At 47.9% G+C, this 23515-nt stretch overlaps 1 protein-coding gene across 22 annotated transcripts in view; it reads right to left on the reverse strand.

The window, feature by feature from the left end:
* Positions 1–23515, reverse strand: part of LOC143271983 (uncharacterized) — a 63121-nt gene that overhangs the window by 9036 nt on the left and 30570 nt on the right. For 8 of the 22 annotated variants that reach the window (XM_076565019.1, XM_076565026.1, XM_076565027.1 and 5 more), the window contains one exon: positions 21701–21823. The exons of 3 other annotated variants lie outside the window; for them this stretch is intronic. In XM_076565019.1, coding sequence (XP_076421134.1) covers positions 21701–21823 — 123 coding nt within the window. Of the gene's footprint in view, positions 1–19359; positions 21824–23515 lie in introns of those variants that run through there. 11 more of the 22 variants (XM_076565015.1, XM_076565012.1, XM_076565014.1 and 8 more) reach the window with 2 other exon arrangements.

The raw sequence follows: 23515 nt of genomic DNA on the forward strand, positions 1-23515 counted from the left end.
CACACACCACACAAATTCCTAGGTGTGAGGCTGTAAGTGTGCACATTCACGTTCATAAGTATAAGGCTGCGCATGTGCACACCCAAGTTCATTTGTGTGAGCTTGAATGTAGGCACACACATTTTCATACATGTGAGGTTGTATATGTGCACACACATGCACATATGTATGAGATTGTACACATGCATGCACATGTTCACACGTGTGAGGCTGCACGTGTGCACATATGTGTGGTGTGGAGGCTAGAGTACAACCTCAGACTTAGCCATTACTCAGGTATCATCCACCTTTTTTAATTAATTAATTCATCTCTAAAGATTTATTTTATTTTTATCCGCGTCTATGTTTATGTCTGTGTATGAACGCCGCATGGGTGCAGGTGCCCGTGGAGGCCAGAGAAGGGCGTCTATCCCCTGGAGCTGCAATTCCAGGTGACTGTGAGCTACCTGGCACGGGTGCCGGGAGCTGAACTTAGGTCCTCTGCAAGAGCAGTAAGCACTCCTGGGCCGGAGCCATCTCTCCAGCCCACCCACCAGTGTTTTAGACAGGGTCTCTCGCTGGCCTGGAGCTCAAGTGGGCTAAGCTGGCTGTCTGGTGATCTGCCTGTCACCACCACAGATTTATTAAGTAGATCCTGGGAATCAAACTCAGGTCCTCATGCTTTTCATGGCAAGCACTGAGCCATGCTCCCAGCCCAGACACCAAATTATTTAAACAAACTATATAAAAAAAAAAAAAAAAAAAAAACTTATTTAGAACAATGGGGAAATGAGACCGAACTGCAGACTGATGTTTTGGAACTGCTGTTGATTTTCTCACGTGCAAAAGAGTGCAAAAGAGACACCGTGACTGTAAAGGATAGCCTTATTCTCCGGAGGAGCATTTGCAGATGAGAGTACACAGTATCCAAACTCACCTGCAGATGCTCCGCCCAACAGAGTTAGCTGTAACAACGTGGCAAACAGTTTCAACAGACCAACCCTCCCCGCTGGCTTCATGGGTAATAATGCCACCATTCTTCCAAACTAGTCCATAGGTTTGAAAACTTCCAAAATTAAAAGTCAAGGGTGAAAGAAGAAAGTGCAAGAACCAGACTGGAGGAAGTGGGCTCAGCCAGCTGCAAGGACCCTGCCCAATCAATGCAGCCCGGCCACCCATGGCCAAGGGCTGAGTCACCATTGCAAGTGGTCCTTCCGGCAATGGCTGCAAACCGGAGAGGGCAGAGGGTCAGGGGCCCAGCTGTAGCCCCATTTCCCCCAACACCCCTCTTGTAAAGGTCAGCTCCCCGGACATCAAGAAGGGCCCTGTCCCTGGGGAAGGCTGGAGCCAGAAGGGTTCTGTGAGGCTCACTAGGAGGTGACCACATGGACACTTGCCCCCTGGGACAAAAACGCTCTTGTTTTTGCGGCGGCGTGAGCTTTAGGTCCATGGTGCAAGTCTCCTTTGGTTCCTCGTCTACATGCTCCAAAGCATCAACCAGGAGGATGGAGAAGAGCTGTCTGGACCATGTGTGCTTGAGGCTCAACCATAGGACCATACCGGCTGCGTCCGCAGGGCCGGGTTCCCAAGTGGAACAGGCTAAAAACTATAGACTTCAGTTCTCATTCAGAGATTCCCAAATGGCATTAATCTCTCACTGGCCAAGAGGCCTAAGGTCAAGGAGACTCATAGTCCTTTCTAACAGATGCTTGTCCCACTGACTCACCCCCAAACCTTTCACAGCCCATCTCAACAGCTCCAGCCATATAGAGTCAGAATGCCTTCCGGAAGTTCTGCTCAGAGCTATCTTTTAGCTTGCTGTGGTTTGAATCCAGAATGTCCCTATAGGCTCATGTTTTAGGTATTTGGTCCCTGGCTTGTAGAGCTATTTTTAGGGCAGTGGAGCCTTTCAGAGGGAGAAACCTGGCTGGTGGGAGTATTAATGTCACTAGAGACACACCTCTGATGGTTACACCCACCCCTGGTTCCAGGCTAGCTGACTCTGCTTTCCTGGTCTACCACCATATGAACACAAGCCACTTCACACTCCCACCACATGGGTGGAGCTGTCCACACCAGCCACTTCACACTCCCACCACACATTCCCTGAAATCTCCAGAATCCCTGAGCCCACATAGATCTTTTTCCTCATGAGGTTATTTCCACCAGGTATTTTGTCCCGGTGACACAAAAGTAACAAATACACTCCTGGAACAAATTCAGCTTTTGTAGCACCATGCTTACCTACATTCTTCCTTGTTTCATGAACTACACCACAATTCAGTAAGATGGAGATGTGCTCTTACCCCACATCCTTCAAAATAACAGGCATGAGAAAGGCTGAGATGGGAGCAAGAGAGAGGGGTAAGTGTGTTGGCAGATCTGGAGAGTTGTGGGACCAACTGTTCTAAAGGCAGCAATGGTCTCCCTCTCCCCCCCCCCTCTCTCTCATACATATGACGGGGGTGGGGTGGAACATACATATCACAGTGCGAGTATGAATGCCAGAGGACAATCTTCTTGTTTGAGACCTGGTCTTTACATTATTTTGTTTTGTTTTGTTTTTTTTCCTTTTTTAATGGATTTTCGAGACAGGGTTTCTCTGTGTAGTTTTGATGCCTGTCCAGGATCTCGCTTTGTAGACCAGGCTGGCCTCGAACTCACTGAGATCCGCCTACCTCTGCCTCCCGAGTGCTGGGATTAAAGGCGTGCGCCACCACTGCCCGGCTACATTATTTTGTTTTATTGTTTTGTTTTGTTTTCCACTGAATACATCAGGATCCACAAAGTTTATGAAGAGCCTCCTGTCTCTGCCTCCCATCTCCTCATAGGAGCATTGAGATCAGAGCTGCTCCTGCTATATTGTCTGGATTTTATGTGGACTCTGGGGATTCAAACTCAGATCCTTACACTGTACTAGAAATGCATCTCGAAGGGCTGAGCCCTGTGTACAAGGTGGGGGATGATGAGAACAGGATCCACGTACAAACGGTCACTGTTTGAACAAAAGCTGTCACGATCCTTCCTTCTCATCAACTCTTGAGATTTGTGTCTTTCTCCCCAAAAGTCCTCAAGAAAAGGGAAAGGGCGGCCATGCCAGAGTCATCCACTCCAGCTGACTGCACCAGGATCCAACCATGAGAAAGGAGCTCACCTCATGTAAACAGGGTGTGGGAGTTCCTTTTCTCTCTGCTGTGACCAAACACTCAGCAGAAGGTTCCGTGGATTCAGTACATCATTGTCCCTGTCGCTCTGAGCATGAGGTCGCTGGTCACACCATAGAGGCCAACCGGGCATCGGGAATGAGCAAGGAAGTAGGGCCAGGCTATTCCTCTCAAGACCTTGACCCCTCAAGACCTTGACTCTGAAGAGACCTGCTTCTTGCAGCCAGACCTTGACTCTTCTTTTCGAACGACTTACTCTTTTTTGTTTAATATATTTTATGTGCATTGGTGTTTTTTGTTTGTTTTGTTTTGTTTTTTTGAGATAGGATTTCTCTGTGAAATAGCCCTGGCTGTTCTGGAACTCGTTCTGTGGATGAGGCTGGGCTCAAACTCACAGAAATCTGCCTCTGCTTCCTGAGTGTGCGCCACCAGGCCTGGCATGCATTGATGTTTTGCCTGCATGTATGTCTGTGTCCAGTCTTAGAGTTACAGACAGTTGTAAGCTGCCATGTAGGTGCTCGGAATTGAACCTAGGTCTGGAAGAGCAATCAGTGCTTTTAACCACTGAGCCATCTCTCCAGCCACCCCCCATCCAGGGCTTGACTCTTAAAGGTCCTAAGCTTCCCCCAAGCAGCACCACCACCTGGTAACCAACTGATGTAAACGTCAGCCTGTGGGGGACTGTCCAGATCCAAACTGTAATGTGGAGAGATGCTGTTTCCAGTTACCCCGGCTGCCAGCAGCCCAGGGTCTGAAATCCCCCTGTTAGAAACTGCAGGCCTTGTGTGTTCTGACAGCTGTACATGGCAGACAGGGCCTGGGATGTCACTGCTGTTGGTTGGCATTAAAAGGAATGGCCCTCCTGGTGCCCACTGGATGCTCAGAGGACACAGAAAGGACACACAGCAGCAGGAGACAGGGGCCCTGCCTTCAGTCACCTGTCCTTTACTAAGCACCTTCTTTTTTTTTTTTTTTTTTTTTGGTTTTTCGAGACAGGGTTTCTTTGTGTAGCTTTGCGCCTTTCCTGGAACTCACTTGGTAGCCCAGGCTGGCCTCGAACTCACAGAGATCCGCCTGCCTCTGCCTCCCGAGTGCTGGGATTAAAGGCGTGCGCCACCACCGCCCGGCACTAAGCACCTTCTTAATAAGCGCTGACCAAGAAGACGCAGCCCCCCTACCCCTGCAGCCTGGAAAACCCAGCATCACAGACAGCCTTTAGATGACTACTATGTAAGTGCTCTGAAGAAAGGAGTTCCGGCCATTTCAGGAGGTGCAGGGGCAAGCCCGACCCAGCCCGGGACTCAAGACCCAGAGCAGATGCAGTCCCAACAGTTAAGGTCTTCATCCGTCCCCAAGAGTAAGGCCCAGAAGCCAACCCCAGTCTGGTGGTACAGCGTTTATATATGCACACATTTATTTATAACCACATATTTTTCTGTTTGAACATATGCATATGTATTTGTAGATGTATTTGTATAACTGTACATATAGATGCTCCACACGGCTGCTGGAGTTCAAGTTAACCATATAGGACATTCTATGGCATTCTCTTTCCTTTAATCTCTTTATGATCATTATACACATAGGACATTGTTTATTTTCTATATTCATTTATTTACGTGTGCATGCGAGTGTATGCATATGTGCATGCGTGCGTGTGTGCGCCACATGAGGAGGTCAGGAGACAGCTTGTAGGAGTTGGCTTTCTCTTCCTACCACATGAGTTTTAGGGACTGAACTCAGGCTTGGTGACAAGCACCCTTACCCACTGAGCCATCTCAGTGGCCCAGGAAGCCATGTTTATGATGTGTCCAGAAAGACCAGAGCACGTAAGAGTCCTGACCAGAACAAGACCGCAGCCATCACGCATCCTGCTGTAGGATGCACCCACTGCACCCATCAGAGAGCATGCGTGGAATTGTTATTCAGGGATGTGTCCACAGGACCGTGAAAGAGGCGCGAGGATACAGAGGATCTCAGTGCACGTAAGCATGAGCATGTGTGTGTGCATATGTATGTCAGCACCCTGAGCTCGGGCGTACGTGTGGAAGCTCTGTGTTCTGTGAAGGGGAGGGCACGGGCGCACCTCATTTTCCTGGGTTGGCAGTTTTGTGGTTCCGTGCCTCTGGGACTCAAGACACTTGCTACACGCTCTGGTGTTCCTTACAGCCGTTTTGCCTGCAGCGGTCGCACAGTTGAAAAATCTGGGTCCGTGTGCCTGCTAGGAGAGTCTGCAAAGGCAAACAAGTAGGACTCGTGGCCATTTTGCAATTCCTGCTCATTAGACATGTCTGGGGCCTTGCGAGTGAGCTCTGAGGATAAATAAGTATAAATATTATATTTGCCTCCAGGTTATCTTTAAAAATGTATTTCCCTCTCCTTCTACCTATCTCCCAGCCCCCACCAGTAGCTGTCAGAGCCTCCCAAAAGCTCCCGGGTGTCAGAAATGCCACCCAGAGTGCCCAGGGTCCTTAGTGAGTGGTTTGCTTCTTCTAAACCGACACCACGGTCCCGTTCATGGGTGGCCAGAGGCAGCAGGGTACCCTGCGATTTTCTTGGTGCCCCTGGAGCAAGAAGAAGAGGTGGGACAGACACCTGGTGCTGAGTAGCCAAGCTTCAAGAGACACTACAGAGAGGGGACAGGGGGCTTTGTCCTCGCTGGCTGGGCCTGGATGACACGAACAGGGCCACACAGAACTAGGGACACAGCAAAGGTCAAGATGTATTCTTACCCGGCATGGTGCCACTATGTGAAAAAGCCCGAGGTCCCCACAATGGCGCTAAGGAGATCCAGGCCATCTTCAGTGTATGGGCTACTTGTTAAGGGAGCAGACCCAGGGCCAAGCATCCTCCGCTGGTCGGATGCTTGCTGAGCACGCGCAGAGCCCTGGGGTTGGTCTCAGCAGCACAAAAACTGGGAATGGGTGGTGGGAGGAAAGAAGAGAGGGGGATCTGTGATTGATATGTAAAATGAATAAAAAATTTCTTACGAAAAAAAACTGGAAGTGACCATGCATACTCATAATCCCAGCACTCTGAAGAATCGGTATCAAGGTCATCCTAGGCTACATAGTGAATTTGAGGCCAGCCTAGGCTACATGAGACTCTGTCTCAAAAGGACAGAGAGAGACAGAGACAGAGAGACAGAGAGACAGACACAGAGAGACAGAGACCTACTCATAGAACTCAAGGAAAAGAGGGTGTTGGGAGAGAGGACCTGCCTTCTGCCATGCTCTGACCTGCCTCAGCAGGGATTTGGGGAGCGGGTATTTTTAGGCGGCTGCATGTGCAATCTGGTGATTTCCCAGGTTGACAGTCACTGAGGTGAGGTGAAAAAAAAAAATGGAATGAGGTATGGGCCCAGCTCCTCAAGCTCCAGAGGGGGTGGTAAACCCTGAAGTTGTACTGCTTCCTGTGTCCTCTGTGAGGGCCCTCCCTGTTTTTCAGGGTCCCCGTAAAGAGGCCACTCTTCTGCCTACAACAGCCTTTCAGTGATCCCGAGGACAATGCAGCCTGAAGCTAGGTCTTCTTCAGGCTGGGAAGACTCCATCCTGCTTCATGAGACAGTATCTCCTCACTGGCACAGCTCCCAGCCAGTGTCTTCAAAATGGGCCCCACCTGCCACTGCCATCTCAGACGTGGGGCACAGTGGGATCTGCTCCTCGTCCAGCCAGAACAGCGGGCCGTGGATTACCCCAGTACCGGGGGAGAACCGATCTTCCTTCCTTCCCTCTCGTCTGTCTTGGACTCAGTAGGTAGAGTCTCCAGGGCAGGTGAGGTGGCACAGGAGCATGATAAATGTCACCCCCAAGCTGCGTGACAGTAACAGCTACCTATGACTAGTTTAAACCAGTCTTAACCATACTGTCATCAGTGCTTGGTTTATCCCAGGTCTGGACTATGACACAGAAGGAAGTCTGTAGGACACTTCAAAAACAAACAGATAACGGGGCAAGGTGGAACATGCCTTTAATCCCTGGCTCTCAGGAGACAGAGGCAGGCGGATCTCTGTGAGTTCAAGGCCTGCCTGGTCTACATAGAGAGTTCTAGGACAGCCAGGGTTACACAGCGAGACTCTGTCTCAAAAAAAAAAAAAAGAAAGAAAGAAAGAAAGAAGGAAGGAAGGAAGGAAGGAAGGAAGGAAGGAAGGAAGGAAGGAAGGAAGGAAGGGAAAGAGAGAAAGAGAGAGAGAAAGAAAAAAGAAAGAAAGAAAGAAAAAGAGAGAGAAAGAAAGAAAGAAAGAAAGAAAGAAAGAAAGAAAGAAAGAAAGAAAGAAAGAAAGAAAGAAAGAAAAGAAAACAAAAGAAAAGAAAAGAAAAGAAAACTGGCACAATGAGCAGATGACTGGTGCCTCAGATGTAGCCAATCACTGGTACCTACCTGCTGCAGCCATCTTGCCAAGATAGAAGGAGACATAACCCAGCTTCTGAAGACAACAGGGTGAAAATCTGGGAAGAGTCTCTCTCTCTCTCTCTCTCTCTCTCTCTCTCTCTCTCTCTCTCTCTCTCTCTCTCTCTCTCTCTCTCTGTGTGTGTGTGTGTGTGTGTGTGTGTACATATGAAAATGTGTACATATGTGTGGAGAGACCATGGGCAAACACTGGGTAACTTCCTCCATCTCTCTCCATCTCATTTTTTGATCCGAGGTCTGGAACTCAGAGATTCAGCCAGAATGACTGGTCAGCAAGCCCCAGAGATCCTTCACTCTAGGCCCTTCAGTGCTGGGGTTACAGACAGAGGTCACCAGAGTGGCTTTTACAGGAGCCTTGGCGATTGGACCTGGGGTCCACATGCCCACATAGCAAACCCTTTACCAACTGAGACATCACCCCAGCCCACTGGGAAGACACCTGTAGGTGGGGAGTTCTCAACTTCTTGGTCCACCCCCCCCCAAAGGCCTTTTATCATCTTAACTTCTTTTAGCTTGAGATTCTACTGCTTGACAATGAAGCATCCCTTACACTTCATCCTCTCCACACCTCCATGTTCTCATCTACAAGCTCACCACTGAAAGACTGTTCTAAGGACTGAAGGAGACAGACCCTGCCTTGCACATGGTTAGCAACCATTGCGATTAGAAATCATGACTGTTTGTCCAATCTCTTCCCTCCCTGTAAACCACCGTTTCTCCCAATCACTTTAGCCCAGGCCTCTCAATGACAGAGAAAAAGGAAAAATTGCCAGGAGCCTGACAAAAAAAGCAAACACCACAGAGAACAGCTGATCCCTCCCTTCCAGCCTAAGATGCAATCGAGTGATCGGTCTAGACTGATCAGGTGGTCACCCCGGTCCAATCACCTGTATGTGATCTAGCTGGGCCTGTGATGGCTTGTCCCAGGAGGGTAGAAATGACACCGTGATAGCGTGAGATCCAGCCTTTGAGGAAAGTTGGTGATTTTTGCTTCCTTCTCCTCAGCCTCTTGCTCTGGGGACATTTCTACTTAGAACCCAGGCACATGCGGCAGGAATCCAGGCCACCTGGAAAGGCTCTGGAAACAGTTCGAGAAGAGTTCCTTACCCAGAACCACTATTTGCCAAAAAGCAGCAGTTGTGAGCCAGTGTCAACGGCCAGATAACAGCCAAGCGGGATATGCAGGCCAGCTGCACGCCCACACAACACCAGCCCCAGCCATGAGCTGACTACAACATCGGGAGCGACCCGAGTGAGAACCACCCAGCCAAGTCCAGCTTACCCCAGAACCAGGCGAGAGAAGAAGAAAGAGCCACTCTGAGGCCTTAAACACGGGGTTGGTCTATGAGCGGTAAACACCCAAAACACTGTTGGTATCATAATTACGCTTTCTTTGTGGTCTCATTCTCTGGCTTGTTACGACGGGAAGTGTGTCCCAAGAGCAGTGAACAAGCTGGAGCATCCACGTCCTATTACTCCGAAATACAACTGTAATCCTGCAATTACCCTGTATCACTCTTTGTTCTCCTACTCACTGAGTCCCTGTGTTAAGAGGAAGAATCTGATTGGCCAGGCTAGGTAGGTGTTCACACCTTGATAATGTCACCTGTGAACAAGAATGAAGGTCGCATGTGCCTAGGACCGTATGGAGTTGGGGTGGGGGAGCATTCTCTAAGAAAGGATTTGAAGTATGAGGAAAACAGTAGGGCTCTTGCAAAGCACGTCTTGGTCACATCTTTTATGTTGGTCTGTCGGTTTGGTTTTCTTCACAGGCCACACAGTGCCAAATGGCTACAGGAGCTCCATTCCGGTATCTCTGCCGTTGGAATGATAAAAACAACCGGGAACAGAGAAGCAGTACAGCAGGGAGGGGACCTGTTTGTCTTGGAATTCCAGGTTGTAGCCCATTATTGCGGAGAAGCATCACATCGCAGTCAAGAGCAGAGACAAGGCATGGATCCGTGTTTGCTCACTCTCTGGCTGCTACTCAGCTAGCTTTCTCTTTCACAGTCCAGGGCCCAGCTCATGACATGGTGCTGCCCACATCGGGGTCTTCCCACCTCAGTTAAGAATCAAGAAAGTTCCCGACAGACATGTCCACACTCTACCCTGATCTAGGCAATCGCTCCTTCAGGCTTTCTCCCCAGGTAATCCTAGGTTGTAGAAAGTTGATGGTTAAAACTAACCACCACCAGCTCCAACCACAACACCCTCAGTTTTGCATGTACTGAAAACTAGCCAGGCTCCTCCCAAAGTCCTGGGGTCCACCCTAATTTGTAACCAGGGACAAGAGATGCTTTGATCAGGCAGGCCTAAGTCATGGGCTTCTTGGGGGATCTCGAGTTGTCTTCAGAAGTGTAAATGAATATTGTGTGTGTGTGTGTGTGTGTGTGTGTCTGCAGAGATATAAACACAGCTCTCCACCACACTCATCCAATACAGCGGGGATTTCAGAAACTTCCAAAGAGAGGGGCCATGTTCTGGGCCACAGACATTGTATCCTAGTCAATGGGGGAAACAGTACCTGGACAAAGTTATGTCCTTAACCCCAGGCTTCCCAGTCTCTCTGGATAAATTTCTCCAGGATAAATGGCTGGCTTCTTCTCCCTTCCTCACACACCTGTGTCACACCAGGTCACAGTGACCAGGCCGATGGCCACACCGAGAAGAGGTGACCACAGGTTTTGTTGCCCAGACGCTTGTGGCACACTAATGATGGGCAGAACAATAACATCTTGAGAGACCCACCCCAGAGCTCCTTGGGATGAAGTGGGAGCAAGGCTTTGTTTTCCCAAACCTCACCTTAGCCTTTCTACATGTGGATATTTCTCTATCCATCAAAGCATCATTTCCTCTCACATTTCTACCGAGAACTGGTTGTCTCTATATTTGGAATGTTTGTAGCCCAAGACTGACGGTAGGCCCTCAGAATAGGCATCCTTACTCCCCCACCCTCACCCTGTGACTCACTGGCTGGCAGGAGGAGGCAGCCATTTTGGTGGGGGTGGGGATCAGGGAACATCACAAACTGCGAACTCCATCTTGGCCTCCCAGCCATTCACAGAGGCTGACAGTGCTGGCCCAGGGCCAGGAGAGTGAGTGGCTTATTTCTGTTCCATTATAGCTTGAGTCCATATGCAAACCAGAGGACTGTCTATAAATAAGATATTATAGTTAAATCAATATTGATTATTAGGAGTTAGTGTTATATTTAAAGCCATAAAACTGAATAAATATTATGGTAAAAGTGTCCTAAATCTCATGGGTAAACTCACTGTGTAAGACAAAGAGACAGGCCTTGGATTGATGAGTTGTGACCCTGTGTCCCACTCACCACAAAGAGCTATCAAGCAGATGGCTGTCCCTTGTAGGGGCAGAGAGGGGTAAAAGTGATTTGGGGACAGTGCACATGTCCACCAGTCATTTCCTCAGTCGTATTCTTAAAATACTAATTTAAGGGGTGCTGGAGAGATAGCTCTGTGGTTAAGAGCACTCACTGACTGTTCTTCCAGAGCACCCACACGGCAGCTCACAACTGTCTGTAACTCTAGTTCCAGGGGATCTGATACCTTCACACGAATGCACATAAAATAAAGTTAAATAAAAAAAATACTAAGGGACTGGTGAAGAGACTCGGTCAGTATACCACAATGCTCACCTAACATGAACAAGGCCTTAGGTTCTAAATTTAAAAATAAGTAGGAAGGTAGGTGGGCAGACAGGCAGGCAAACAGACAGACACACAGATGCTAGTTTACTCTGTCAGCAATTTGTATTTGCCAAATTTGTTTTTATTTTTTATTTTGCCTGTCGTGTGTGTGGATGAGATGGTCACATGTGTCCCGGTGCACGTGTGGAGGAGGACAGAGGACACCTTTGTGGAGCGGGTCCTCTCCTTCCACCCTCACACGGGTTCTGGAGATCAAATCCAGCTCACCAGACTTGTCCACAAGCATCTTCGCCCACTGAGCCTTCTTGCTACCGCTCCCAATTTATTTTTCTTCTTTTAATTTTTAAAATTAACTTTATGATTAAAAAAAAACTAGCAAATACAAAAACACCAAAAAATTTTCCAAGGCCGGGCGGTGGTGGCGCACGCCTTTAATCCCAGCACTCGGGAGGCAGAGGCAGGCGGATCTCTGTGAGTTCGAGGCCAGCCTGGGCTACCAAGTGAGCTCCAGGAAAGGCGCAAAGCTACACAGAGAAACCCTGTCTCGAAAAACCAAAAAAAAAAAAAAAAAAAAAAAAAAAAAAAAAAAAAAAAAAAATTTTCCAAATTTAGTCTTCAAAAGTAAACTCCTCCCACCCACCCCCCCGAAAATGCTGATATTTACATCTGTAGAAACCACAGAGAGGTAGAGGTAAAAGGAGCGAGAAGAAGAGAAAACTTACACAGATCCCTGATCCTTGCAGGTAGGCAGTATCAGTCAGCCTTCCATCGCTGTAACAAATACCTAAGATGACAGATTGACTTACAAAGAAGAGCAGTGTATTTCAGCCTATGAGGAAGCAGAACAATCGTGTGGAACATGCAGCTGAGAAAAACCCTTCAATTCGAAGCTGGGAACCAAAGAGAGGATGACGCTGGGGTCAATACCCTCTTCAGTGGCACGTGACTTAAAGGCTCCCATCAGGCTCTACCATTTAAACTTTCCACCGTCTCCCGGCACCAGGCTAAAGAATAACTTTTTACCTCTTTTGAGACAGAGATGGTCAGGAAACCTCAACTGTTTGGAACTTGCTATGTAGCCAAGGATAACCTTGAACTGGTTCCTCCTGTTCCCATTTTCCAAGTGCTGGGACCACAGATGTGTGCCACTATGCCTGGCTCTAAAAACCAACTTTGAGAGGCATCCCAAACCCAATCTATGACAACCACTATCAGCATTTTTGTGAAAATCCTTCCAGATGTTTTCCTGAATGTAGGTGTGGGTGGATATGTGAATGTAATATAATTCTTTAATTAGAGTTGAAGTAGCTAGGCTGCCCTCCAATCTAAACAGATTAATTCTGCAAAATGTACTAAAAGTGTATTTGAGGGCTGGAGAGACAGCTCAACAACTAAGAGCACTTGTTGCTCTTCCAGAGGAGCTGGGTTCAAATCCCAGCACCCACATGGTGGCTCACGACTGTCAGTAACTCCAGCGTCAGGGGATCCAATGCCCTCTTTCGACCTCTGAAGGAACCAGGAATATACATGGCACACACACTTCATGCAGGTAAAGCAATCATACACAAAATAACAAAATGTTTTTTTTTTTCAAAATTAGTAAAATAAAATACACTTGTGGTTTCTTGAGTGAGAATGGCCCCCAAAGGCTCATATAGTTAAATGCTTGGTTCCCAGTTGGTAAAACTGTTTTGGGGAAATATTAGGAGGTGTGGCTTTATTGGAGGAGGTGTGAAACTGGGAGGTGGGCTTTGAGGTTTCAAAAGCCTCCATCAGGCCCAGTCTCTCTCACTATTTCTTTCTCTGCCTCTCTCCCTCCCTCTCTGCCTCCAGCTTGAAGATAAGATGTAAGTTCTCAGCTACTGCTCTAACACTGTGCCTGCCTGCTGCCTGCTGCCTGTGCCTGTCTGCTGCCCGCCTGTCTGCCTGTCTGCTGCCTGCCTGCTGCCTGCCTGTCTGCTGCCTGCTGCCTGCCTGTCTGCTTGCTGCCTGTCTGCCTGCCTGTCTGTCTGCCTGCCTGCCTGCCTCCCTGTCTGCCTGCCTGTCTGCCTGCCTGTCTACCTGCCTGTCTGCCTGCCTGCCTGCTGCCTGCCTGCCTGCCTGCTGCCTGTCTGCCTGCCTGTCTGTCTGCCTGCCTGCCTGCCTCCCTGTCTGCCTGCCTGTCTGCCTGCTGCCTGTCTGCCTGCTGCCTGTCTGCCTGCCTGCTGCCTGTCTGTCTGCCTGCTGCCTGTCTGCCTGTCTGCCTGCCTGCCTGCCTGCTGCCTGCCTGCTGCCTGTCTGCTGCCTGCCATGATGATCATGGATGAACCCTCTGAAACTATTAGCAAGCCCCTAGCTAAAAGCTTTTTTCTGTAAGTTGCCTTGGTCATGGTGCCTCCTTAGAACAATAGAACACCAGTGAAGATGATAACAGCGTTGGATCAATTCCTTCTGTGCGTTTAGCTCATTTCAGGGCTAGATAGAGACTAAGGAGTCCACAATCTGCCATCTGCTAGCTGGAGACCCAGAAACACCTCCTCCTTGGGGTCCCCTGAAAGTAGTCGGCTGTCATCTTTTACCTTCCTTCCACTACTCCCATGGTCCTTTGCTAGTACTCACGGAACTTATTTTACCCTTTCTGGTATTACCGCAAATAACTTGTGCATGGTGGGGGATACATGTTCATGTGAGTGTGGTTGCACACATGTGCGTGTAATGGCCAGAGGTCAACCTCAGGTGTCATTCCCCCAGAAGCTACCCACCTTACTTATTCAGACAAACTCTCTCACTAGTGTGAGGCTCGCCAACCAGACTAGACTGACTGGCTAGTGACAGCCAGGGATCAGCCTGTCTCCTCCTGCCCAACACTGAGATTATAAGAGTGTGCCACCACATCCAGCTTTTCTCCTAGGTCCTAAGGATCCAGAATCATTTCCTCACGCCAGCACACCCCCAAATGTGCTGTCTCCCCGGACCTACAAGTAATTTCTAACATGACACAAAACCAGGACTGCACCTCATATGCTAATTAAAGGAGCTTGCAGAGTACAGGAAGAAATAAACAGTCATGCATACACAACGACAAAAGGTGCAGCATTGTCTGTCTACAACCATCAGCTGGCTAACTCTTGCTACCCGGCACTGGAGAGAATTCAGCATCTGGGGTGGAAACACCCAGGTGCCAGCAGGTCTATCCTCTGCAGATGTGAGCATCCCTGGCTGGAAGACATAGGCATTAAACTTCGACGATTCCTTGCGCTTTTTATTGGCTGGTGCACCTGGCTATTGTTAGATCGTGACTATTCCTGGGTCCCTCTGTGATTCCATATCAGGCATCCCAAACTGGCCACCCGCAGGCCAAATGCATCCTGCAGCTTTGTTTGGCCCAAGATGGTATTTTTGTTTTAATTGACTTTAGTTGCCAGCATGCAAAATTCAGGAGATATCACATAAAATTCCAGATTTTTGACTTCTCTTAAAAACTCAGAAGGTCTAGCAATATCAGGCTTAACTCCTACAGTGTGTCAGCCATGGCTGGACCTGCCACAACTGTCTTATGCACGTGCACATGCACACACACGCACACGCGTGCACACATACACATGCACATGTGCACACAAGCACGCACACGCACGCATGCACACGCACGCACACACGCACGCACGCACGCATGCACGCACACAGGAGCATACACACCCTTCACGGGACCATCTTCTCCATAAGGCCCATCTCACTGGTTTTCTGTCTGGTCCCTGAGGGTAGAACTCTGCCAGATCTCTGCTCACTGAATGGGTCACAGGAGAACAATAGCTAGAAGATTCTGGAAAACCACTCTCCTCCACCCTACCCATGGAGGATTTGCTGTTTTCTGCAAAAGTGGAATTCTTTTCTCCTCTGGCCTCCAGAGGAATATGGCCCTCATTCCCATGGGCCTGAGCAGTAGGTCTTGGTACAAAGCCTTCACTGCCCAGAGCAATGGAACTAATTTGCCCACTTGCAGGGAAGAAAGTGAAGTCCAAAGATGTGAAATGAATTGCCCAGGGTCACACAGCTTAACAAGCTCCCCATATGGGACCATCTGACTAGACCATCTGATTGATCCCAGTGCTCTTCCTGCCTAGAGACAACTGGAACTCAGCTAGGCTAAGAAAGGGTCCAGCCGGAGAACACGGTGTCGTCTCTCAGCCTTGGCGACTTTATAGGAGCACTTACTGATAGGCTATCACAGGGCAACAGATAAGGCTAGGGAGGTGACTTGACCCCTCCTAAATGGCTCAGTTCATGATGGGGCCCAGCCAGCAGCGCACCCCAGGCCAGGCTGCCTCTATAACAGACTGCCAGAGCAAGGGCATGGGAGGACATGAAGCTCTTCTCCAGGAAGGAAGCACAGAGAGTGAGGAAAGACAGACTTTAATTGAAGTCTCTCTCTGTGTTCCCCAACCTGCACCTGTTCCCTCCATCAATAAACCAGCTGACGCTACCTCCCAACAAGCCCCATCCCTCCACACCCTTCCTGCCCCCTTTCTACCATCCTCATCCTAGCCACCAGATGCACTGGACTCCATGCCCCTGCCTCCACACACAAGCTCTGACCACCTGTTCCCCACACAGCAGCCACAGTGAGCTTCCCAAGGCATACACCAGAATCCACACGCCCTTCTGAATGTGACATGGCTGTCGCGCTCACGGACGCACCGCAGCTATAGTGACCTGCACAAGATGAGTCAACATCCCAACAGGCAGCACTAGATAAGGTCGCTGGGTTGTTTGTTGTTTGTTTGTTTATAAAGGAGGGAATAGGAAGGCAGGAAGGTAATATGTTACAGTTATGCAGAGGAATAGGTAGGAATTTTGGAAGTGAATATGATCAAAACATATTGTGTAGCTGGGCCTGGTGGCATACGCCTTTAATCCCAGCATTGGGGAGGCGGAGGCAGGTAGATCTCTGTGAATTTGAGACCTGGTCTACATGGCAAGTTCCAGAACAACTAGGGCTGCATAAGGAGACCCTGTATATCGTTGTCAAAGAAAATAACGTGACATGCTCCCAAAAGCTTCTTGTCACCTTACAATTAAATATAAACCGCTGTGCCCCTGCTGGCCCTCACCTCTTGAAATGCATGATCTACTGGCCACCTCACCCCACCCCCACCCCCCCACCCCTGCACATCACGGGCCAGAGGCCACGAACAGCCACTTCACACTCCCTGAGTAAGCAAGCTCACCCCCACCTCATGTATCACCAACTGCTTCCTCTCCTTGAAACATCCTACAAGGCTGCTTCTTGTCACGTGGGTCTCAGCTAAAATGTCCCCTCCTCAGAGAGTCCCTGCTGACCCTCAGGAGCCCACCTCTGGTCACTTACACCCCTGTCGTTCACGTTTAGTTTCCCCACAAGTCTATCAGAAATGATCTTAATTAAATATTTGCCTTTTTGTCGATGGAGAATCCAAGCCTCTGAAAGCTGAGACATGGTCTGCCTCGTTCAATATTATTTTCCCCAGTGAGTAGCAGCTCAGAGTAACACACAATAAACAGTTGTCAAATTAATTAATTAATCAGTTATCCAAGTGAGAGATGATCAGGGCACATAGGAAGGCATCTGCATTAAGAGTGGGATGGAAATCCGAGAGATGGTGTAAGAACTGGAATCCAGAGGCAAATTACAGAGAGTAGGGAAGACAGAAGAAGCCCGGGGTCTGAACAGCTCGGTGGGCATTTGTGGGGTGGGGCCAATAATGAGTTCAATGAGTAACGTTGACACTGACTGGAGGAGCTACCAGGTGACGTCCAGGTGTACATATATTTAGGAGTTCGGGAAGGAGATCTGGCTTCTGGTTGATATTGGAGGAAAATGTGGGAGAATAAATGGGCCTGTGACCATAAATAGAGGAGCTGTGACCTTCCTCTACCTGTGATAAGAAAAGGGGCTCAGATGGCTGCAAAGGTACCCCTAAATTTAACTGGACAGATATAACAGGACTAGAAAGGGACCCTGTGCAAGTTACTTTTCTTGTTGTGATAAAAGCAATTAAAGCAAGTTCACAGTTTGAGGGGATACAGTCCACATGGTTTTCTGGTAGGAAGGCACGGTGACAGGAGCATGAAGTGGCTGGTCACACTGCATCCACAGTCAGGAAGCAAGAGAAATGAAAGCTAATGCTCAACTCACTTTCTCCTGCTCTTCTTTTTTATCTAGTCCAGGACCCCCCAGCCCACGGAATAGTGCCAACTCTTCAAAATGCCCCCCCCCTTAGCCCTCTCTGGAAACACTCTCACAGGCACACCAAGAGCTGTATCTTCTAAGTCTTTGCAAAGACTTAGTGTAGTCACCTTGACCATGACAACTAATCACCACAGCAGTGCAGGGTCCAGGAAGATGGGGAGGGAGCAGAGAGCATGTGGCTGGGGTGCACTGCCTTTCAGGGAGACAGGGAGATCTGAGAGCACTGTCCTTGCTTTGGGAGGCACAAGGACTTAAGAGCCAGCTCAGTGATGGGCTCTAGATAGACACTGGATTAGAGTGGATTGAGGGATGGGTGTAAGGAAAGAACACAGGCACAATGGTGGAGCAGAAACTCAGTCATTCTGGTCATGATAGAAGGTCAAAGATATGGTAATAGCCAGAGAGGACAAATGGTCCAAGAATGATTGTTGAGTAACCCAAACCTTTGCTTGGACATGAGTCTATAACATGGCTTAAGTTCACTCCCCGAAAAGGGCTGCTAATGACCATGCAAGTTATTCTACCCAGTCATATCCACAGCATGAATGAAGACCACCCAAGAAAGAGACCCCTTAAACCAGGTGCCAAAACCTCTACCAGCATGGAAGAGTGAAGGAAGAAATAATTGTGGGATGATACACTGAGTGATGGAGAAAGTAATTATAACCCTCTGAGTGTTGGAAGGGAAGAAATGGAGAAGGGGCAGCAAAGGCTCTACTTTAGTGGGGTGAGTGTGTGTGTGTGTGTGTGTGTGTGTGTGTCTGTCTGTCTGTCTGTCTGTCTGTCTGTCTGTCTGTGTCTGTGGTATATGCACATGTATGTGTAGGTGCACTTGCCCATGCATGTATGTGAGGGAGCCAGGAGTCAACACTAAGAGTCTTCCTCTATTGCTCCCCACATTTCTTTTTACATGGAACCTGGTGCTGGCTGTTTCAGTTAGACTAGCTGGCCAGCAAACCCTAGGAATCCATCTATTTCCACACCCTCAATACTGAGTTTACGGGTGCCACACTGTCGTGCCTGGCATTTACATGAGTTCCAATAAAACTTTATTTATAAAACAGGAAGTATGCTGGCTTTGGCTCGTGGTCCAGAGTTGGCAGACGAGCAAAAGTCCCTGTCCCTTGTGCCAGGGAAGGAAGAAATCGCAGTCATTCAGATCCAAGCCAGAGGCCTGACCACTGTGGCTGTAAACTCACTAAAAGGGAAAGCTCCCAACTCACTGAACAAGCAAATAATAAACGAGTTTTGAAAATAATTAAAATTGAAAATTGATTGTCTGGGCCAGAGCAGATTTATGCAACGGGCCCTTGCTCCGCCGGGAGTGGAGGGAGAGAGCTTCTAAGCCCTGTGTTGAACAAGCTAAGCATTTTTTCAGATTATTCCCAGCATAATATGCCAAAGGGAATAGGCTCCATTTATTATTTCCTTAAAAAAATCAATGAGCTGAAACATTCCCTCTAGACCTATAATATTTATTTCAATGTTCTGTCAATAAATATAACAAGGTTAGCTTTCTATCAGTTTAGTTGGAAGAATCATTTGAGGGAACTTCTATTTGTTAAGCTCGATTACAGAAAGCAATCAATAAGGGAAAATTCCCTGGTCACTATGGGCAAGAAATATAGAACTCAGAGGAACCATCCCAGAGAGGAGATTGATGCTGCCGCCCCCAGTCATTCCCTCCTTCCCCCCAAAGGTGGGAAATGTGGGTGCAGCATTGAGTTATAGAGTATCAAGCCGGAGCAAGTCCACACATAGTGAAACTGAGAACCGGGGGTAGAAGGGATCATTCAGTCACAAAGAGACAGAAAATGGAGCCCCGTGTCCCAGCACACGCTTGTAGTCCCAACACTGAGGCTGTGGTGAATTCACAAAGAAACCAAACAGACACGTAAGAACGAAAGTCCAACTAAGTATTCTGACCTCTGATTTCATCCAAGTCTTGAGTCAGGCTGAAGGCTGGGATGGGGACCCACGCGCACGGAATGTGTGCCTCTTTGACTTGAATTCACTTCCACTGCATCTGACTTTCTCAAAGACTGATCTAGGAGAATGGCTTCACACTGGTGTTAACACGGCAGGGGAAAAAAGGCCTTTTGTGACTAGGAGATTCTTGGGTGCTTTGATCACCCTTTGATCCTCACCCTTCAACACACACACACACACACACACTCACACACATACACACACACACACACCACACACACACACACACACACACACACACACCACACACACACACAGACACACACACACACCACACACACACACACACACACACCACACACACACACAGACACACACACACACACACACACACACACACACACACACAGGGTCGAGGGAGTGCTGTGGCTAAGATGATGAGAATGTGCTGTCTCCTAGAGTCTCCTGGCTTGGGCTAGATGACCCAACTATCCCTAAGGCTCCCATGACATGAGCCATGGGAAATAAAAGCTTGGGGTCAGAGAACTGGACCCGTTGGCTCCCCACCCCACCCCCCACCCCGCGCGTGCCCGCCCATTTACATAGCTGGGTCGAATCTTTTCTACCTCTCCAAGCTCCTTCCTCCTCTCAATAGAATGAAAACAATCTTGACACCTCACTTACAGAACACACAGGATGTGAAGAAAGTATGACACTGTTAGAGATTTGAAATAGCTATTAGTGTTATTGACTGAATTACTATTATTACTGGCACTTACTGAATGCTTTCTATATGCTGATCATTGAACTAAGCCTGTTCCATGCTTTATCAATTCATTCTCACGACAACTCACTGAGAGCAGACGACATAAACATCCATCTAACAGATGTGAAAGACAGAGCTTGAACAAGTGATGGAATCAACCTAGAGGCCCATCAACAGATGATTAAAGAAAATATGGGATATGTACACAATGCGATGTTATACAGCCACAAAGAAAATCAAAAGTATGTTATTTGAAGGGAGAGGAGAAGAACTGGAGATCTTCGCATTAAATGAAATAATCCAGGTGCAGAAAGAAAAAATATCACATTTTCTTCAAATATGTAGAATCTAGACTTTTTTTTAAAGAATTGAAAGCAGAAGGGAGTTATTTAAGAAGAGGAAAGAGACCAGAAGAGGAAACAGGAGAATGGGATAGGGTGGAGTAAGTAAGATCAAAGTAACAACAACAACAACAAAAAAGAAGCTATTTTTTAAAAAGAACTAAAAATAAGGCTTGAAGATTTTTTTAAATGCCCACTGTCACAAAGCCAAAAATAGCAAAGATTTAAATCCAAATTATTTAACTCCAAACCCTGTCCTCATAACCTGGGCAACCAGAAAGGCTCTACAGCTATATCAACCTGAAAGGAGTGGCCTCCCCTCCACCCCCATCCACGCAACCACTACTACCAATCACCACCTGACTCATAAAAGTGGGGTGCAGTTGGTCAAGTGCATGTCACACTAGCATGAAGACCTGTGTTAGGTCCCACAGCCCACATAGAAGTTGGATGTAGTGGTATGTGATTTCAATTCTGGGGCAGGGAAGCCAGGAGGACCCCAAGCCAATCTAGTCAAATTGGTGAGCTCCTGGTTCAGTATGAGACTATCTCAAAAAATAATATGGAGAGCATCTGAGGAAGACATCTGATGTCAACCTCTGGCCTACACACACACACACACACACACACACACACACACACACACACACAAAGTGGGGTCCCAGGAGGCGTCTGGACCTTCATCTCTCACCTCTGAGACCCATGCCTTGACTATCAGAAAGAGGCTTCAATGAGGCAAGAGCCTGTTGAAGACTCTCCAAAGACATGACTTGTCAGTGAGAAGTCTTGAACTTTACCAACCTTAATTCCCTACATGGAGACTAGATTATCCTACACAGAAAACAGTAGTGACCCTAGAAGAATCAGCACTTATGATGGATATTGCCGGGAAAGAACTTAACTCAAATAGTTGAACAATTATTTATTGAGTTCCTACTGTGATGGACATTATTTTAAACTCTATTTAAAAAAAAAAAAAAAAAAACCACACACATTTAACAGTATGATTAACAGGCTCCTAAGTGCCCCCGAGTATATCTACCTCTTCTGTGGCCCAGCACACATTTACTGAGTCTCAGCTAAGCTCAGGGGAAAAGTCATCAGGCCCAGGTCATTCTGAAATACCACTGGCACGGCCTTTAGTGATTATTACATTTTTAATGGTTGTATTGATTGATTTCCTTGTTACTCTAACCAAAAGCTGACCAAACGCAACCTGAGGGAGGAAGAAGTCACCTTGGTTCACAGTTGGAGGTGACCGTCCACCGTGCTGAGGAACGTGGTGGTCGGAGCAGCTGGAGTTGGTGGCGGTGGAGTGTGAGGCTGTTTGTTCACATCTCTGCAGACCAGGAAACAGAACTGGGACAGGAAGTGGGGGCAGGCTATAAACTTCAAATTTAGCCCTTCAGATACACACCTCTAGCTAGTCCCCACCTCCCGAAGGTTCAACACAACAGCACTAGGAGCTGGAGACAAAATATTCAAACAAACACATCTGTGAGGGACATTTCACGTTCAAACTGTAACAAGGGCCTTAGGAAACTTGGCTCTAAAGCAGCAGTTCTCAACCTGTGGGTCACAACCCCCTTGGGGGTCGAATGACCCTTTCACCAGGGTTGCATATCGAATATTTACATTGTGACTCACAACAGTAATAAAATTATAGTTATGAAGTGGTAATGAAATCATTTATGGTTAGGGGTCACCACAGCATGAGGAACTATATTAAAGGGTCACAGCATGAGGAAAGTTGAGAACCACTGTCCTAAAGAATGTTTCTGAGCAGCAAGCAACATACAAGAGAGCTATGAAACAACAGACTTAACAATCCAAATGTCCCTGAGTACAAACGAGAGCCCCATTATCCTGGACCTCCAGCTAACTGAGGTCCCATCTTAAAGAGGTCTCTTTCATTCCACTCCCAAGTACCTCTCCTATTGAGTAATTCTGGACATTTTAAGGATTGCCACATGATTCCCACAAGTCAATGTGACCCCTGCTCCACATAATGGCAATCAACCAAACACCACGGTGTCATAGTTTTGTGGAAATGCAACTCTGAGTGTCCCAAACAGAACTAGAATTTCTTTGCTCTGCTAACAGCTCTCAGCTTTCAGCTCTCTCTCTCTTCTCTCCCCCCCCCCCCCCCGTTAGTTAGGCTTATCTAGAGAGGTCCCACACCAGGGCTTCAGTGCACTACACAGCTTCAATGCTCAGCGGGTGCCTCTTTGAGTCACACATACATCCTTCTCTAAGAAAAAAAGCTATCAGCAAGAAGTCCAAGCAAGCGGGGCTTGCTCTGGAGCCGATGACTGGCCTTGCATGGAACAATGACTGCATGCACTAAAGCAATCCTGAGCAAATCGTGGAACAAGGGAACTCCTGTCTTCTGATTCTGTTCCCCCCCCCCCAAATCTCCATTCCTATTGCTAGTACCACACAGGTCCAGCTCATAACCATCTCTTATCTTGGTTATTATAATTACCTTCTCCCTCAACTCCCACAGTCCACTTGAGCCTCACCCAGTCACAGGGCCATCTGTTAAAATCCACTCATGTAGCACACTAGCTTAAAGTGAATTCCATTGCCAGAAGACAAAATCCACAAGCCTCCTGCCTTACTGTGTTCCGACCCTGAGACATGAACTCAGATGCAAGAGATAGTCCCAGAGAAGCACATATAATGTAGGACATGCAAAAAACTTCACAGGGAAGGTAGAAGAGTCCAAGACATCTTTTTCTTTGTCCATTCATGCAGCACACACACCCAGCTCCTCTCTTCATACACTGGTCTACTAGCACAAAGAACCCAAGACAACTACATAAAAATCGTTGAGGTTCAATAGAATCCTTATTGTCTCTCCTGGTGGAGGGACCCCACCTCTTGGGACAAGGACCACTAATGCCACAAAAACTGAAGATTCGAGACAGGAAGCAATAGTTCCCCAATTTGGTCCCTGAAAGTGATGCTGAGAGAACCCAAAGCCCCTTTCAGCCCTTGGCTTCCAGATCCATGTATTCTGTCCCTTGTGACATGGCACCATTTAGGGCC

Source organism: Peromyscus maniculatus, chromosome 2, assembly GCF_049852395.1.
Source record: "Peromyscus maniculatus bairdii isolate BWxNUB_F1_BW_parent chromosome 2, HU_Pman_BW_mat_3.1, whole genome shotgun sequence".
NCBI lineage: Eukaryota > Metazoa > Chordata > Mammalia > Rodentia > Cricetidae > Peromyscus > Peromyscus maniculatus.